The sequence below is a fragment of the Leiobunum rupestre genome, chromosome 6, assembly GCF_980474605.1.
Source record: "Leiobunum rupestre chromosome 6, qqLeiRupe1.1.hap1, whole genome shotgun sequence".
Lineage (NCBI taxonomy): Eukaryota > Metazoa > Arthropoda > Arachnida > Opiliones > Sclerosomatidae > Leiobunum > Leiobunum rupestre.
Window position 1 is genome coordinate 54440150 of NC_143389.1, and position 19620 is coordinate 54459769.

The 19620-nt window shown below is 35.3% G+C and overlaps 2 protein-coding genes across 2 annotated transcripts; one reads left to right on the plus strand and one right to left on the minus strand.

Moving 5' to 3' along the window:
• The first annotated feature begins 934 nt into the window (after positions 1 to 934).
• Positions 935 to 2883, plus strand: LOC149942603 (uncharacterized). Its single transcript, XM_090178858.1, has 8 exons — positions 935 to 947; positions 1007 to 1152; positions 1214 to 1258; positions 1318 to 1398; positions 1461 to 1599; positions 1674 to 1756; positions 1823 to 2088; positions 2150 to 2883. Exons 2-8 carry the CDS (start codon positions 1014 to 1016, stop codon positions 2795 to 2797), a joined length of 1401 nt encoding a protein of 466 aa, XP_090034984.1. The 5' UTR covers positions 935 to 947; positions 1007 to 1013; the 3' UTR covers positions 2798 to 2883.
• A 1997-nt stretch (positions 2884 to 4880) lies between these two features.
• LOC149942604 (uncharacterized) lies at positions 4881 to 6781 on the minus strand. Its single transcript, XM_090179482.1, has 6 exons — positions 6243 to 6781; positions 6017 to 6172; positions 5810 to 5953; positions 5600 to 5743; positions 4970 to 5533; positions 4881 to 4892 (listed from the first exon to the last, which is right to left on the minus strand). Exons 1-6 carry the CDS (start codon positions 6507 to 6509, stop codon positions 4881 to 4883), a joined length of 1287 nt encoding a protein of 428 aa, XP_090035608.1. The 5' UTR covers positions 6510 to 6781.
• Positions 6782 to 19620: the final 12839 nt, after the last annotated feature.

A 19620-nucleotide genomic window follows, 5' to 3' on the forward strand; every position in this document is an offset into this window, starting at 1 on the left:
ACACTTTTTTTAAACATAAAGCTTAACATTTCTCTGCCATTCTTTATGCTTTTTAATTTTGGAAGAGACAATTGTTTCTTTAATAGTTTTGTTATACATTATTTATATAATTAATAATAAAATTTGAGCTGAGCTTTTTTTAAAGACAATTCAGTGCAATTTTTTTATTTTAATTAGCAATATTTAAACAGTATGGAATCGAACCCGGATCACTAGATTTAGGCGGGTAATGCCTAAAGAATTAAAAAACTCGGACGCTTGGCTAAGATCATTGTGTATTATCTTGTATATAGCGGATACACCTTATTATTAAATTAATTGAATTAAACAAAGTTGTTTTGCCGACCGACCGTAACCATCGAAACCACATTCAGGGTACCATAAATTTGTATGCCAAACGTGATCGGGCTCAGCTATTTAAAATACGAACCAATTAATTAATCTAAAATGAATATTACTTTAACCCTGTAGTAGCACAAATTTACACGATTAAAATAATTTAAAAAATTTTGAAATTCATTTTACAATAATTTTCGATGTTCAGCCCCGCTTTCTCGTAACGGCTGCGGAAGCGCTCCGGCCTGGAATCATTTGCGTTTTAAAACGTGGCAGCGATGCGTCGCTACCCACTCCAATAAGACCCTGCTATTACTTAAGAGCATCGTGGGAACTAGGCCATTTTTTCCCGGTCGTGTTAAGCCTTAGCCTACTTTGTTGTTCAACTACCACCTTGGATTAATAATATGACTACTGGATATAGCACTTCGAAATATCTGTTTCGGTCAAACTTCGCAGGGCACCCCAGCGCCATCTTAAATCTTAATATTGCTTTCTCTCGTTTTGTGGGACAAATATTTGCTCAGCTGGTACACGTGTTTTTTAGGCTAACTATTGTTTTTTTCTACTCGGGCGAATAGATTTCTAGAGTAGGAAAACATATTGGTTTGGTAAGTTGCTTTTACTAATTGTTTTTTTTTATTCATCAATTAATAATCTCCTCTTTTAGGTCTCATATGAATGAAAAGGGAATTAACGAATTCTTTTTACTGTCTTCTTTCTTTCTTTCTTTTTCAATGAGTTGTTATTGGAACACATATCAGGAGTTGGGAATTTCCGAACCTGAAGTTATTTCTTCTAGTTCTGAATCTTCTGGTAAGATTATCTATTTAACTACATTTTATTAGTTTCAAACTTTTATTATATAATAAATTAGATGAATATGATGAAACAATTGAAGGAAATCATGCAATATCATCAGGTACGTGAAGTGTATTGTATGTTGATAATTTAACCATAAATTAACTTCTGGTTATTTAGATGACAGTGAGTATGAAAGTGGGCAGAAACAGCATGACAAACCACTTGAAATTGACGCTCGTTATAATGGATTTTCATCAGGTATTTTCAAAATTTGGAATTGCAAGTAAAGAGATATACACTGATGTTGTTTTTTTGTCTAGATGCTCATACTGAAACCGAAGGAAGCGATGATGAAATACTTGGTGACAAAGAAATCGAAATAATTATTAAGGATATTGATAGTGGCATTTGCTCTTCAAAAGGGAAGAATCAACGCAAGCCACTGGGAACAATAACAAAGTAAGATTAAAATCCCTTTTTGCAAAATTTAGGTAGTTAATATATATATATATATTATATATATTTAACTATAGCAGTCCTCAAAAGCCAGTGGAACCACCACCTTGTAAGAAGGCAAAAAATAATAAAAAAATAATTAGAAGCTGTATGATTGAACGTATGTATTCAATATTTCAATGCCTGTGATAATTCTTTTTAATTGAATAAAAATATTTACATTTAGCAAATGAATATGATGCTGAGTTCGGGGGAATTTTTGTTGAAGTACAACATTCATTCAGAAATTCTAAATTGGAATTTACATCTGGTGCCAAGAAAGCCTGCGAATGGCTTGTAAGTTTAAATTACAGGGATTTAAACGAAGTGAAAGGCTGCATAAGGCAAATTTTAACTACAACTCCAGAGGATAAAATCGCCCTTAAAATGAATTGTTTAATCAAAAATTCAAAGACAGCTGAAAAAATTATGAAATCTTTGCAGCACACTGCAGTAAGTCATATTTGTTAATTATCACTGGATCCATTCCTTAATAAATAGTTTCTTTTGGTAGGGTTTTCAAGACATTACGTCACAAGAAAAGATTTGGGCAATCAATTCACTAATTAGAAGAATTATAGAAATGGGTTCAGCGAAGAAGAAAAATGTGCCTATTGACACATCTATTCCAGTTGAAGAATCAAACGATACTTTAATGTACGTTGTAGGAGCTGTGTTAAGAGCCATTGCACGAAAATCCGAGTTTGGGTTGCAGGTTGTTAGAAAGCTTACAACTACAAAAGAAAACATTGCTGAAGTATTAAAAGTATGGATCGAGGCTCAAGATAGGGGTGGATTGTTTTATCCAACAAATGAAGCCTTCAATTTTTTCGTACAAATGTACAAACACATGGGTAAATTTTATGGAAAAATTGCCATTGAAAATAGGGTTGCAAAATCCAAAGAAGAAATTCTACAAAATAATGAAATAGTGGCAAAGTGGAACAGTTTTTTTGATGATCATGTCCCAGAAATTGAAAGAAGAAGAATCTTTAACCATTGTGTCCAAAATTTCACAAACACAATTGCAAATGGGCATTTAAAAAAATTAAAAGATGACTTTAAATCAAAAGCTAGAATTAAAGCTAGCAAATCCAAGGCTAACTCAAAGGATAGACAACGAAAACAACTTATGCAAATGTCAACAGGATTCAGTAAATAAATGTCTGTGTTAAATGTAAATTAAATGATTTTAACTTTTTTTAAATGTAAATTAAATGATTTTAACCCTCAATTCCTTCCACTGACTCAATTGGTCTTTTGGAAAAGTTACGAAAAGAGAATTATTGAAATAATTCTTCCACAGAGTCTACAGATGTGTTTCCAGAGGTGTTATGGCAAGGTATTTTGTAATTCTTTAACATCCAGAGAGTTTCCCGGTTGTTGCCAACTGTATCGACTGTCGGATTGTCATTAGACCCATTGGCCCCTCGCTGCCTAGAAAATTCCAGCTCGAGTGGGTCTTGGTTGAAGTTCGCGGTGAGCACGAATTTGGCACCTTTCTTCAAAAGAAATTTGACAATCCCAATGATGGCTTTAGCTGTTACAGAAAGATTCATTTTTAATTTAATCAACAAATGTATTTTTATGTCTTACAACAGTACGTACTAGTTTGTCTCAACCCTGAAAGTGTTTCGGAAGATAACATCATCTTTTTCCTTTCCTCTACTCCGTAATCACCAGGTCGTTGCTCCACATCTTGTTCCCAATCATCCAAATATTGTAGAAAATCTTTTTCTAACCACTAACATGTAAAAAACAAATTTTACTTTAGTGAGAAATTTTAGTTTAAAATATTTTGAACTGTTACCTTTAGCCGTGAATCGTTTATTGTGGAGAATGGCCTCTTGTTCACCTTCCGTTTATGGTATGCCTCATTAAAGTTTCTAGTATTTAGAATATCAAACCATTTGTCGAACAACCTGATAAATTTAACAGTTTCTCTGTTTTTTTCTATATCTTCCGGAAATACCAAATCAATGGCATTCGCAACAGAGGCGCTTAAAACTTGAGAGGCGTATCTCACTTTCATTTTGCTGTAGGAGTTTAAAAATATGTGGTCAGCTGTTAATTTATGTGCCTTCCTTAAATTTCCTGGACTCAGCATTTCTTGTTTGTAGAGCTGGCTCACAGGGCAAAAAGTTATATTTTGCCCATTTTTATACATCAGTCGTACAGTTGAGCCTACATAGCTTGAATGCAAGCAATTTCTTGTTGTTTTTAGTAAGTGAGGTGTATCGAACAGGAAAAAAATTGGGCGCTTCTCATCCAAACTATAGGGATTAGTGCAGTAGTGGGGAATTTCATCAGTTACATTCAGATTCATGTTGAAAAACTTGCGATTGGTAGCTGCGCCATCCCCAATCACAGAAAGGATTTGAAAGCCAAGTGCCTCTAGTTTTTCAACGGCTTCCCAAATGATGGAATTCAAGTCATCACCTGTTAGGGTGTTCGTGGCAAAATGGGCGAAAGGGTACTTTATGTGGCTTGTAGTGCCACGGAGCATCAACATTAATACATGACTTGCCACTCTTTTGTCTGCATAAGCTTTGGAATCAATGTTGTTAATATTGTTTCTTGCATCATTTAGATGCGTATATCCTACAATATCGCCGGTAGTTGTTTTGCAAATGAGTTCTTCCTTGACCTTTATTTCATCTAGTAGAAGACTGAAATATCGTTTATGAGGCTCAAGAGTTTCAGGTTTAATATCCTCCTTCATTTTGTTTAAAACTACATCTGAAAATCCGAGAGTTCTTTTATCTTTAGGAGTGTGTCTGAAAAGTGTACTGTAAGACGGAAGTTGAAGAATTTTCGAATCAGCTAAGCTTCTGTAGGCAGTTGGAGATTTGTGGTATTGATACAAACACCATTTGATAACCAGAGGGTGCCATCTTCTACCACGTTTATCCATTTGCTTATTTATTTTTAGTTGGGTCCTGAGAAATAGTGTTGCGAAAGAATGATCTTCTGTTTTTGATAGGGACGCTTCTAAAATTGATTGAATGCAAGAGTCATCGTCCTCATCAATTCTTGTTCCTTCTAAGGTGATATATTTCTTTATTTTTTTCTTTAGGCGTTTCACTTTTCTTCTTGAAAGATCTTCCTTTATCTTCGAGGCTTTGAGCAATTCAATTAACTCTTTCTTTGACATAGATTTATATTTCTTATTTTTTTGATTCTCATTTAATGCCTTGGTTTTTAAAGAATAGCTCCGCAACTTTAAGCAAAAGACGCAGGTTTTTTTATTGGACAACCTGATACACATAACATCATGAATAGCCCCAGAATCCAAACAGAAATTTCCACGGGATCTTTCTTTTAACAAAGTTACTAGCTCTTCTTCCACAATTCCGCTACACACTTTTAATTGATTTAAGTTGGATAAGAAGTCGCGTAGCTCATCTCCACTATCAATATTCTGTGGAACATTCAACATATTGTGCATATGCAAACTTTTACCTAAAACTGATGCTTTAAATTGAAAATCGGTATTTATAGTAAGAACTATTTCGATTCTTTTAGTTTCCCTGTTGAGCCTGAACAGTTCAAGTTCATTGGCATAGGAAGGTGAATAGTTTGAAAGCCATTTTGAGTACGCTTGCATTTTGAACCATTCTTCACTGTTAAAAAAATGTCTGAACCTTGTCACAATAGACACTGCTTCTTGACTATTATTTCCGATTTCAAACATCACTTCACCTGCGATAGAACTATTACAGCTCTCTAATGTTTGAACTTCATGGGTTGTGTCCAAAACAGTTTGAATGTCCTCAATAAAAGTTGATTCGAATTTATTTCCCATTTCATCTGGAAATCTTTGCTCTGAATTGGTGGTTTCCTGAAGACCAATTGAAACAGGTGTAGGTTGGAAACTTGAATCTACATTCCTGACACCCTATAATAAGTAATTAACAACCATCAGTTACTATTTATAGATTAAAACCCTTCATTTAATACTTACTAAACAATGAACTTTATCTGGATGTTGTGCATTGTTCAGTTCACATTCTATTTCAAATGGAATTCTTTGCTCTGAATTGGTGGTTTCCTGAAGACCAATTGAAACAGGTGTAGGTTGGAAACTTGAATCTACATTCCTGACACCCTATAATAAGTAATTAACAACCATCAGTTACTATTTATAGATTAAAACCCTTCATTTAATACTTACTAAACAATGAACTTTATCTGGATGTTGTGCATTGTTCAGTTCACATTCTATTTCAAATGGAATTCTTTGCTCTGAATTGGTGGTTTCCTGAAGACCAAGTGAAACAGGTTTAGGTTGGAAACTTGAATCTACATTCCTAACACCCTATAAGTAATTAACAACCATCAGTTACTATATATAGATTAAAACCCTTCAATTAATACTTACTAAACAATGAACTTTATCTAGATGTTGTGCATTTGTTAATTCACATTCCATTTCATCTGTAATTCTTTGGTCAGGAACCTCGTATTGCATTTCATTTCGAATGCTTTTGTCCGAAATAGTGTTTTCCTCAAGAACAAAGGTTGCATTCGTGATATTCTATAATATAAAAGTATTAACAACCATTAGTTAATATGTATAAATGAAAAACGATTAATGCAATACTTACTTGGCAATGTACTGGATCTGGATATTGTGGAGTTGGGCCATTTTGACCCACGAAATGTTTAGAACACAAGTACGTTTCTCTTGATATGTTTTCAAATTTAAAATCTATTCTTACTTCTTTTAGCCAATTTAACCATTTCCTACAAGCTTCAGGTCTTCTCTTTGTTTTTGGAAATGGTAAAAATTTTATTCCCAACATATGTGGTTTATGCGCGTATCTGGAGTCACTATTACATTTTGGGTATGCACAATGTTTAATTCTTCCCATTGTACATCAATTAGCATACCATTTAATTAAAGAAATAGTTCATAAAATCTTGCATCCGAGCCTAGACTACACAGAGCTAAATTTCAAATCTGATACCGTTATCATCTAAATTCCGCCAGAGCGCGGGAGCGCCGAAGAACTTGTCCCACTATTTCCCCTCGTAAATTTAACATCCCCCCTACAAAATGTCAACCCACCCGCGACTTACCCACCGACATTTACGAATATTGAGCGACGCAAGCGAATGCCTTAACGAAGCTACAGTGCTATATCCAGTAGTCATATTATTAATCCAAGCTACCACGACTTCACGAGGGTACCTTTTAACAAGCAGGTAAATATCAATTGGTTTTGCTATTCTAATTTTATATTATTCTTGGCTTAGAATTAAGCAATGAAATTATTTGTTCTTAAAGAAAATATAGGGTTCCCCGTTTCCGGTAAACAATGGCTACGTTAAGCTTATGGAACGAGATTTTTTAAACACTAGTAAACGTTTAGTGTTGAAATGAAAACTATTGACTCTACAGATTTTAAACAGAAATATACTTGATATAAATTTAAATTGGGAATTTAGATTTCATTTTATTTCGCTACCTGATCTCCAAAAAATAACGTAGGCATTGGTATGTGCTCTCGGAAAACTTCCGTAAATGGCACAATAAATACTGAAGTGGTGAATTACCACATAGTTTCATAGTTCACGTTTAAAGTGAGAATAATTTTTTTAAAGCATGCGGTTTTATATTTTACAAAATTTATATTTTTATATTTTTATATTTCATACAGGATCCAATTGTGAATACACCGAAAATAGTATTCCAAAATGAAAACATTAGAGAAATATTGAATTCTCCCTTGGAGGTTAAAATTGACGGGGTGTCATTTGACGTCAACTCTATAAGAATGACAGTCGCATCCTTGTTTTCTGGATACCGTACGTTTCAACTTGAGTATCCGACTTCCTTGAGAAAAACAATGGATGAAGAATTTCCAGAAAGTGGTTTTTAAAATTGTAACAACGGATGTTTCGTCGCCGGTAGTAGGCATTGTTAATAGACTTGCAGAATAACTATAAGTTTATGGATCATGCTTTAGAATACACTTTAATTTTGTTTAAAGAATAAAGTTTAAATTTCAATAAAAACGTATTTTCTAAACTATGAACTTATTAATGCTGTAAGCTTACTTGTTCCCTTTCTAGCACATAAACAATTAAACATATTTGTCGCCTCAAATTCACCATATTATAAAAATGATTCACGCACGCCTGTACGCGTTAATGTGAAGCTCAATTGTCGTTATATTGAACGACATATCGCTTAAATTTGAACAGCAATTCAGGTACATTTGAACAGCAATTCAGGTACATTTGATCGCCAAAAGACTTAAATTTGAATGCCGGAACGCTTAAATTTGAGCGCCAAAAGACTTATGCCTACATTTCAATGATAAATCCCGCACATTTGAAAGCCATTTCAGGAAAATATGATCGACCCAAGACTTAAATTTGAACGCCAAAAGACTTATATTTGAACGCCAAAATACTTAAATTTGAACGCCAAAAGACTTAAATTTGAAAACCAAAAGACTTAAATTTGAACGCCAAAAGACTTAAATTTGAAAACCAAAAGACTTAAATTTGAACGCCAAAAGACTTAAATTTGAAAACCAAAAGACTTAAATTTGAAAACCAAAAGACTTAAATTTGAAAACCAAAAGACTTAAATTTGAAAACCAAAAGACTTAAATTTGAAAACCAAAAGACTTAAATTTGAACGCCAAAAGACTTAAATTTGAAAACCAAAAGACTTATATTTGAACGCCGGAACATTTAAATCTGAGCGCCTAAAGACTTACATTTGAATGATATATCACGCATATTTGAACGCCATTTCGGGTAAATATGATAGACCCATGACTTAAATTTGAACGCCAAAATACTTAAATTTGAACGCCGGAACGCTTAAATTTGAACGCCTAAAGACTTACATTTGAGTGATAAATAACGCACATTTAAACGCCATTTCAGGTAAATATGAGCGACCCAATACTTAAATATGAACTCTAAAACCTACATTTGAACGCCGGAACACTTAAATTTGAACGCCAAAAGACTTAAATTTGAAAACCAAAAGACTTAAATTTGAACGCCAAAAGACTTAAATTTGAAAACCAAAAGACTTAAATTTGAACGCCAAAAGACTTAAATTTGAAAACCAAAAGACTTAAATTTGAAAACCAAAAGACTTAAATTTGAAAACCAAAAGACTTAAATTTGAAAACCAAAAGACTTAAATTTGAAAACCAAAAGACTTAAATTTGAACGCCAAAAGACTTAAATTTGAACGCCAAAAGACTTATATTTGAACGCCGGAACATTTAAATCTGAGCGCCTAAAGACTTACATTTGAATGATATATCACGCATATTTGAACGCCATTTCGGGTAAATATGATAGACCCATGACTTAAATTTGAACCCCAAAATACTTAAATTTGAACGCCGGAACGCTTAAATTTGAACGCCTAAAGACTTACATTTGAGTGATAAATCACGCACATTTAAACGCCATTTCAGGTAAATATGATCGACCCAATACTTAAATATGAACTCTAAAACCTACATTTGAACGCCGGAACACTTAAATTTGAACGTCAAAAGACTTCAATTTGAATATTAAATCACGCACATTTGAACGCCATTTCAGGTAAATATGATCGCCAAAAGAGTTAAATTTGAACGCCGGATCGCTTAAATTGGAACTTCAGCAATCAAAGATGAACTGTGCGACTATTGGCTTTGAATGCTTTACCCATTCAGGATTGAATCTTCGCTTTCAATATTGAATGTTAACCTAGCAGTCAAAGTTGAACGCCCCCGTGAGCACTTACATTTGAATGGTAAAGCATTCCACCACAGTGGCAAGGCATTGAATGCTGATGCATTCAATTTCTAGTGTTGTGTTTTTAGAGTGTAGGACACGCACCGTTTTTTTTAAGTATATTTTTATTTGATTGGCCAGGTAGACGAAATTCGTTCGGAAATGTAATTGCCCAAGTTCCAGAATTAAAATTTACAGAAAATATTTCGTAATATACTGCAATTTGGTTTGACGTTTCCAGCATGGAAATAAATTCTAACATCGTTTGTTACCAGTTCTCGGCCTTTAGGCTGAGAATAGAAGGTAATAATTTTTGCGCTATGAAAAAGGTTTTATTCATTTCACGCATATCACTATTCACTAAGGTGGTAGATATTTTAAGCTTAATAAGATGGTTGTAGTTGAGGAAACTTGAGGTTGGAACTAAATTCAAATAATCTAGTTTTAGGCCTGGTTTTCCTATTCGGTGGGCAATGGGTTAGGTTAGGTTATTTTTATTAATTTAGCATGATGAACTGCCGGCAGGAGACATGAGCTAAAATTTAGAAAGCAATAACGATAAAGCATTCCAAGTCGAACGAGAAAATGATCCACGGCGAACGGCAAAGCGTTCCGCGGCGAACGAGAAAATGATCCACGGCGAACGACAAAACGTTCTAATTTGAACAAAGAAGGTTTGTTCAATATAGAACATCTAAGTTCAATATTGAACCATCAACCATTGTTCTTTATCGAACGAATATTTTTTGTTCATATTAGAACAAAATGGCGTTCTGTTACAGGGACAACCTTTTGAACGGCGATTTGTTCAAAAAAGAACAATTTTTTTTAAGTGTATTATCATACTGTACACCGGAGTGCAGGTTTGTCGGAGTGTAAATTTGGGATTTGAAATTAAATCACTGAAGTACAAAATAGTCGAGTTAAAAGGAAGTAGAAAAGTCCATAATGAAAAAGGATAAAAAAGCTAAAAACCTAAACAAATTTGAAGAAATTTAATAACTTACAAATAGCTCGTACCAAAAGGGCTTCGAGCAAACATCAAGACACGAATCTCGGTTCCCCCCCCCCCCCCCCCATTCGTTTTTTTGAAATTTTCAATGTTTAGGCTTACAAGGAGACGACCCGAGGTGTAACGCACCGATTTGGTTCAAACACCCTAAAGGGAAATGTCTCCATAGGCAACCGTTTTGCCATGGCAACCAAAAATGTTTTTAACAATACTAAATGTTAGTTAATCTTTTTGTTGTAGTAGTCGCAAGCCCAATTTCCTGCACGGTACTGATGAGTCCCAAATAGGACGAAACTAGTCTATCGCTGGAATTTCTAGCAATTTTATTTCATTTTATTTTATTTCATTTAGTTTTTCACTCGAAGATCTATTTGGTACGAGATATATTTGTAAGTTTTTAATTTTCTTCAAATTTGTTTAGGGTTTAGCTTTTTTATCCTTTTTCATTATGAACGTTTCTACTTATTCGCGTACTTTATCACAAAATAGTTGATACTAACTTAAGGTGAAGAATGGTGGGCGAATATTATTGTCAACGTTTCGCGTAAACGCCCACCGTCTGTCTTCGTCGCCAGGGACCTAATGGAGGGCCGTCGTTAAAGAGATTTTTAAGTGCATTTTGGAAACACGCGACGATCTCCCCATTGTTTTTAACAGACAGATTTTTTTGTCACTCGCGGCAGTTGTCAGCCAACAACTTACGGCCGAGTATATAACAATAACATAAGTCTACGACAATAATAATAATAGACACGGTAACTGTGGATAAAAGGTTTCTGGCACGAGATAAAAGCGTTTCGTCTCTTATTACGGGACCATTTAGACAGCCTGAATCGAAAGCTTTTAGAGTGTTGTCTTTTTTAATACTCGGGAAACGCTAACGCTGGCAGCTCAATTGATTGATAATAATATTCTTTTTTAGTCATCCCAAAAATAAAAATAATGTTCATATTTCGAATTATATGGCACGTTTGAGAAAGGGAAAAATCATTAGTGTACAAGTGATTGCATTTAAATTTACATAAATATGGAATATAAAATATGTAACGTTAAATAACGTAATCCGATCATGACAAAACGTTTTAACAAACCTCTGTGATGTTTAATCAGAAATTGAGCAACAAATGAGCGATTATTCAGGGTGTTAGATTTTGCTCTGACATCGAATTTTCCCCAAAACCTATAATAGGAAGAGTTTTATAATTTTCAGGGTAAACGTATGACTTAAGGAACATTATAATTCCTAATTTTCAGAACATTATAAAATATTTTTTTGTTTTTCAAAAATAAATTTTTTGACCGGTTGTAGAGCATATTTGATAACGTACAAATAAAGTTGGTTCGGTTGAAAAAGACTAATTTGTCATAAAGATACGAAGTCATGAAAAATAACAAGTTGGTCATAGGAGGCGATAGCTTTGGCGGCACTGTAAGAAAACACATTTTAAGCATAACACAAATGTACCAAAGATTTATCTTTTTATTTCATCAAAACCAAAAAACCAACAAATTACACGCAGATGGGGTTCAATTATTCCTCCATTTGCTGCAATGCATGTTTCTGGACGATGAATCCTGTTTCGAAATGAACGCCGTATCTTATCGGGAGTGATAAGTTGGAAAGCATCAATAATTATCTGGCGCACTTGTTCGAGGTTCGTAATAGCAAAAGTAAATAGGGGGAGAAAGTCTGGCACTTGGGTTCAACCGCACGACGTCTTATTTGAGGGGTAAAATCTTTGGGCTTCGGAAATGACTTCCCCCTCGCCTCTTTACAGGGACACAAAGGTATCGGTTATACTCCGCCACGATGAAAAATAGTTATCTATAAAATACGTGAATATTAAACTTTTGCTTTCGATAATTTGGTTAATTTAGTTCCTAAAATAAAGTAGATATATTATAGAAACTAAAATGCGACATTTAAAAAATAATAACACGACTTTTGAAAAGAAATAAACCGTAACTAGAATAACGCTCACTCAAATCGTGGAGAGCGTGGCGCCATCTAAGAGCAGAGATCGGGACTAATTGGTAAATCTACGATGTTAAGGCCTAACAATTTGCAAGTTTAACTGAAATAATAGCTAAAGCTACGAGCTTTTTTCGTTTATTTTACAATTGATATAGTAATTATTAATTAAAATCAACCGTTATCGAAGGAAATAATGGTCAGCATTTGACAGAGAGACTATTAGAAATCGAGAGGCGGTGACATGGTTGCCAGGGAATAAAATTCAAAATTTTCATCTTGAGCGCGGACCGGAATACCACAAATGCACTACTTCGCGCGTAATGTGCTATTCTTATTGGTTAGAAATATCACGTGATCACTAGCTCTTTAAAAAGGTTGTCAAGCATGGTGGAAGGTAAAATCTGAAGGCAGTGATAGACTTTCTCCCCCTATTTACTTTTGGTAATAGGCGGTGCTAGGTCTGGTGATCACGCTGAAGGAATGCAGCGTTAAATGAGCTACAACAGCCAGTGGCTTAGCGAGAGGGAGGCGGTGTTAGTGAAACCACAGCCGGCGGTAGTCGGCCAGAGGAATGTCGTCCAACGCAATTGATAATTCCTTCTAAAGTAGTTCAGACGATGTGGCCAAAATAAAGTGGCCGATCAGTCGATCGCAGACCAAAACCACCTACGTGTTAAGTCGAAATAGGACTTGATGATGGTGAGTGAATTCCCAGTTAGTATTAACATCATCCCACATGCGTTTATTCTGGTGTTTGAAGGGCCATCTCTGGAAAACGAACATTCATCGAACACCAAGAGTAAATTAAGAAAATCCTGGTTTTCTTCACACATGATGCTCAGCTAGTTACAAAAGTCATAAGGACGTTCCTTATCGCCATCGTGAAGTGCTTTGTGAAAAGTCGCTCGAAATGGATGGAAGTTGTGGTTACGCAGTGTTCTCCAGACGTAGTCCCTTGTCAAACCCAAGTCATCACTGATACTGCGTGGAGGGTAACCAAGTAGACTAGGACAGCATCTTTCATTTCCATGTTTTGATGACCTACTCCACGGTACCATGCGATTGACCCCTCCAGGGCCGGATTACGCAATAGGCCGACTAGTCCTGGGCCTATAGGGCACCAAGCCTACAATTAAGGGACACTAAAAGGTTTCGAAAAAAATAAAAGTACAAAAATTCATTTACTTTTCACAAATTTTTTTTCGGAGTAATTTCAGTAAATTCGTCCACATTTTTCGATACCATGTAAAGCAAGTATTTATCAACGTCACTAAATTGAAATTGTATCTTCCATCCATTTGTCAATTATAAATTTCGGGAGCCCCTAGCTCACCACTGAAAGGGGGCACTAAAATTAGCCAGCCCTGGACACCTCGAACAGATCCGAGAACGGTTTTACGTCTTGGCGTTCTCTTTGGATAGCGAATACTAAATACTGTTTTACTCTTTTAGCGTTCAAATTCACTTCGCCGTAAAACAATTGAACCATTAATGCGCGCTGATCGTGAGAAGAAAGATGCATCTTAATTCGCCTTTAATAACTACGGAGAATGATTTTAGAAAAGGAAGTTGTCGCTTTAAATACTAAAAATCTGAACGTTGACCAAAATGAGACAAACCGTGCTAGAATCTAGTAGGTCTAAAACAAATGAACCCACCTGTATTTTGGTTGGTAAGCCTATTTGTTTTTCTTTTGCTTTTGATTGAATAAATAATAATAATTGATACATTTGTGTTGTGCCAGAGTTGTATAACCACTCTGGTTATGCTTAAAATGTTTCTTACAGTGCCTGAAAAAGTTATCGCCTCCTATGACCAACTTGTGATTTTTCATGACATTTTTGAAAAATATTAAATTTTCTTACAATTATCTAAAAAATCAAAACTCTATTATATTTTTTGAGAAAACGACAATGTTAGAGTCAGACCAAAATCAGACACCTTGCATTAAATTTAATCATTTTTTGTTACGATGATTATTATTATTCTTATTATTTTCCTAGTAGGTTTTTATTGCACCAGTGATAAACGAAATCAACGCTTTGATCTAATCAGCGATTTATATGTACAAAGTTACGGCCTTCTTAGAATAAAATGTTTATATTCTGACATAAAGTTGCATGTAAGTCGATTCGGAAAATTACCGAGGCCTTTTTTCCGGGATAATTCCCGTATTTTTCCTAAAAAAGAAAAAAAAAGGTTTTCATACCATGATTACCCCCAGGGCCGTAGCAGGAGAAAATGGCGCCAGGGGCGAGCTGCAATTTTGGCGCCCCCTAATATAATAATATGGACTAATTTTGGTGCCCCTATACCATATCGCGCGCACGGCACCCGGGGCGGCCGCCCCAGCCGCCCAGCCCTAGCTACGGCGCTGATTACCCCTGTAGCAAATTAGAGTCGGACCGACGTCGGCAAAAGGTACTAAACACTAAAGTCGGCCGACGGTCGGCCGACCTTTGGATTTAGGGTTGAAATGTCCTATCGGTCAAAGGGACGGCCGACCGTCGGCCGACTACAAAACGTCGACTCTTTACCGCCTTTTAATAGACCTAAGAACCGACTGCGAAACGACGTCGGACCGACTTTAGATTAATGCTTATTTCCGACCCAAAACTGATCTAGTTTTTCGAATACAAATAAGTTTGAAGAAAAAATAAAAGTGAATAAAAAATTATCTCAGAAAATCATAAAACAGTCAGAAAATAATTAAAATATCCGCTTTTCCTAAATACATATGGTCTGTTTCATAAAGTTAATGTCGAATCCAATAATTAAATGTAAGGTCTATTTTAAGTTGGATAATGGTCCGACCATAAATAGTCCCAAAAATGGATAAACGGTTTTAGTGTCGATAAACGTTCGGACGTGATTATGTGCACTGGGCATTAGGTCGTCGACTATAAAGCGACTTTTCAACCGTACCCCGACCCTAAAACGACTTCATGTGCTACAGGGGTAGCTTAATATTGTTCGCAAATTTCAATTTCGCGGTATTTTCGCCTCATTTTGTCGAATCCAAGACTAAAACTAAACCTATAGACTAGTCTAGAATAAAAACCCTTAAAAAGTAATATGTTTAAATTTTTTATTTTTCCGATTGGCGGAAACTTTTTGACAATTTGTAAAAGTTTTTGGAAAATTTTTGGGAAATTTTTCCGCAATTAATTTTTCCCCAAAATTAACAACTCTATTCTGACTGACATAAAGGTTAGCCAAGGTGGTGCCTTGGGTATTAGCCTAGCTGATTATTATTAGTCATACTAGGGGCAAACCCCACAGAAACGTCTAGGGGAAACTTGTAGAAGTATAGAAGTAGCTTTATTGAGTACAAACCATACTGCTACAAGTTGTTCCTCCAAATTTTAAAGGGGTGGCTTAACCAGCCTTTTATTATAAACAATCGTGTATAGCCAAGGTATAAAATGATTTCAAATTGAAATTTAATTAAATCTACTAGAATTTGGTTTTAAAATTAAAATATTCGAAAGATGATTTCCAATACTTTGATACTTACAAGACTTGAAAACGTGCATGAAATTTCACTTAATCTCTAAAATGTTAAAGTCTTAGTATGAATAATATAATTGGCAGAGTGGGTTTTACAACGTTTAAGCTTCAAATCTGGGTACAGAGAGATCTATCTTAGTTTTACGCAGAAAGCTTTGACATTTGCAACGTAGTTTCAAAGACCCTTGAAATCTGGTATCAATCGGTGCATTCCGTTGACGTATTACGCTAAATTAATCGTTTTTGTAACAATAACTGCCAGTAGTTTTCATCTTAATGCCCCCCTGACCTCGCTCGGCATCGCAGATTCAACTACCTCCTATTGTACGTCTTTAAATGGGTTTCATTAAATGAATTTTATTGAAATGTTAAGCAACACTTATATTTTTGTATAATTGTGATTAATTTCCATGTTATCTTAAATTATTTATGCGATGTTTCGTGATACGTCGCCAGATGGCGCAAGGTTTCCTATTAAGGTCTCTCCGTCGATCGATCCGGAGCGGAATGGTCTCTGTTGAAGGAGAACTTACGAACGAAGTTGAAATGTTGGAAATAAGCGAGGGGTAGTTCACTCCTTCGTAGAGTGCAGAAGTAATCAAGGTTAAAAATTTAATTGGATTAAATTTAATATAGCCAAAGCTACAGACATTAAATTTAATCGGATTAAATTCAATACAGCCAAAGCTACAGACATCAAATTTAATCGGATTAAATTCAATACAGCCAAAGCTACAGACATCAAATTTAATCAGATTTAATCAACCAAGAGTGCAGATTTAATCATGGGAGTGAACTGCCCCTCGGAAATAAGTTACGATGAGAAAGCCTAATAGCTGTGGTGTAGCCAAGGATTTTTTTCGTAAAAAACAGTTTAATACCGCCTTAAATTCCGGGGCGGGGGGTGGCGAGGGGAGGGGTTACAGTACCCCTGGCCTATAGGCGGGAAAAGCGGGCATTTAAATATTCTTATAATACTAACCAGAACTCTACTGACCGATTTAAAATTTAATTTGACGAGTGATTAGACCTAAAATGCATTTTAAGTAACATAATAACAATAAGTATGACACTTCCTATTGTTTTATTGCTAATTTCCTGATCGAACCTTTTTTCGACATTGACATTGTCTCCACACTCGAACTGAATAGCTTATTATTGTCCTATATTTCGCCTTAGGCACATTTAGACACTAGGTGGCTCTATTCTGAGAACTAAACCTAGTTTACGCAATAGCTCTGAAAATTAGTTCTATGATAATTTTGCCTAATTGACATACTTATTGTGATTATGTTACTTATGGTAATTTCCATAAGTATGATAGTTCTGGCAGTAATTATTTTAAAGATAAGTGTGTTTCGCTATTGTCTATATTGTGTCCTTGGAACTGATGGACTTTTCGACGGATCAGGCGAAACTTGAAAGGCTAAAAGTAAAAATAGCGATTATTTTGGCTAAATAACATTGACTTTTTGACCCGGAACATAAAATCGAGTATCATAAATACTCGCAATGTTTCTGAAGGTAGTTAGTTTCAAATTCGAGACCAAACCGAATTTTAGCTAAAATTGATCGCTATCAAACTAACCTTGCAGTAATATTTTGCCAACAAAGAGACAAGATTGGGAGTCATTAGTTTCCTTTGCCGAAATAAACTCGGTGGCGTAGCACAGTGTTTCGAAATCGACTTTTTTGGGACAAAATTAAATATGAATAAAATATATTAAATTTTTGATCAGATTCATTAGCTCTATACGAATATATAACTTATATTCTTGTAACTGCCACCAGAGGGCCGAACGTTCCCTTCTTGGAATTTCGGTAAATTACTTTTTTCATTGAATGTATAGACTTAAGTTGAACGTAAATTTAAAATTTCAATAAATTTTTTTGAACAGAAGCTAATAAGAACTCAAAGGTACAATTTTAACCAAAATAAGGCTTTTTCAAAAGGCGATTTTCCAAAATATCGCAAGTTGTAGCAATACTTGGCAAGGCTGTCTTGTAGAGTAGTTTCCGTAGAATAACCTGCAAAAAACTAGAATGCGACAGCGATCGAACTTCAAAAGATATATAAACATTTATCAAAAGAATTAAATTTGCTTGTAAACGCCATTTTATACTGTCTCTGCTCATCTTGTTTTTTACTGTCCACTATAAACTATACTACAGTGGAGAAACTTCTATTTTGTCCTACTGCTAGTAGAATTTATTATTCGTATGTTTTGTAAGTACTAACATTTTACTTTTTTACTTTTTTATGGTCAGCCCACCCAAACAAAAATTTTGGCTATGCCACAGTACAGACTACCACTAACCAGTGGCGTAGCTAGGGGGATGGGCGTTGGGGGCGACCCGTAAAAAAATATAAAAACTTACCCAAACTAGAGACTAGTAAGTATAGTACACCATGATATCCATCCCGGGTATAACCCCACGCTATGATATCCGCCCCGGGTGTCACCCATGCTAGCTACGCCACCGCCACTAACCGCAATCATCCGGTGTTAAACTTACGCAAATTAGATTACTTACGATGCGGGTAAATAGGCCTGACATTGTTCAATTCTTAAATCGTCCTTTTTAGTGCAATTTTATTTACGATATAAAAGACCTAAAATTTATTTCGTAGTATTACCGTCAATTCAGAATTTTCAACCCGCCTGCAGAACTCTCTGCGTGAGAACATATCTAACGGCGTTTGGAAAAAAACCCAACCAGATTAAACGTAGTACTAGCTCCCAAATGTAACTTCTAAAGGGACACTAAACACCCTTGTTAATAGATTATAATCTTCTAATTTGGTATTCAAATGCGCTGGCGGGAGGACAGAGCGGGGCCTGTTCCGAAAAACGCGATGCCAATTGTGAGAACGGCTTCATGAATTTCAACCGTCGACAGGGTCACCAGGAGAGCCATAAGCCGCGATCACTCGATGAACTCGTCTCCCCCCCGCCCCCAAACAAATCAAATACGTGGGATTTGTAATAGGATCAAATCGTTTTCCACCCCACCCCCCCCCCCCTGCTCTCCACAATTTACATATTACAAGCGGGTCTTTTCAAATATACTCAGAGGAAATGCTCGATTCAATTGTTGCCAAATGCTGCAAATTCTACTTTTTATACAAATAGAAAGTCTTCGGACATTTCGTAGGTAATAAAATAACAAAAGTTTAGAATGTATACCTTAGGAGAGAAGTGTCCACCTAAGCAAATTAGGAAACATCATCAAACATGCGCCTAGCGTGTTTAGTTAAAAGAAACCACCTATGGACTGCATAGTGTTTGATTTGATTCTCAATCGACCCGAATCTTTTTTTGATTTTGAATCTCTAAGTTATTACAGAAATCAGAAACTGATTTTGAGATTTCAGAGCACTATTTTCGTTTTGATTTCAAGTTTTTTAGGCTGATTTCGAGATTTCTGAACTGATTTTTGGCCAAATTGATTTCAAATCATTTTGGTCTAGAGGGATTTGTATGAATGTCGGACCGCTAGGTCTTCACCGGCTCCGGGAATTTTTCAATATGCGATGTGTACACCGTATGACGACCCTGTATCACTCCGCCTGAGGATGTTAAATGCATAAATTACACTCCATTGGGATATTTACTTATATTTAAAACATTTTTCATATTTAAAAGTAAGTGCAATAATTTTCTTCCAAAACGTATTTTTAAAAAGCAGAGGGAGGTATTTCTTCAATTAGCATGGCAGGGACATGAAA

Excerpts from the sequence above, each read along its gene's own strand:
- LOC149942603 (XM_090178858.1), top strand. The coding sequence starts at position 1,014 with ATGAATGAAAAGGGAATTAACGAATTCTTTTTACTGTCTTCTTTCTTT. Across the intron at positions 1,399-1,460 it reads TTATAATGGATTTTCATCAG|ATGCTCATACTGAAACCGAA; the intron begins GTATTTTCAAAA and ends TTTTTTGTCTAG. Across the intron at positions 1,757-1,822 it reads TAGAAGCTGTATGATTGAAC|CAAATGAATATGATGCTGAG; the intron begins GTATGTATTCAA and ends ATTTACATTTAG.
- LOC149942604 (XM_090179482.1), bottom strand. The coding sequence starts at position 6,509 with ATGGGAAGAATTAAACATTGTGCATACCCAAAATGTAATAGTGACTCC. Across the intron at positions 5,954-6,016 it reads TAGATAAAGTTCATTGTTTA|GGTGTTAGGAATGTAGATTC; the intron begins GTAAGTATTAAT and ends AATTACTTATAG. Across the intron at positions 5,744-5,809 it reads CAGATAAAGTTCATTGTTTA|GGTGTCAGGAATGTAGATTC; the intron begins GTAAGTATTAAA and ends TACTTATTATAG.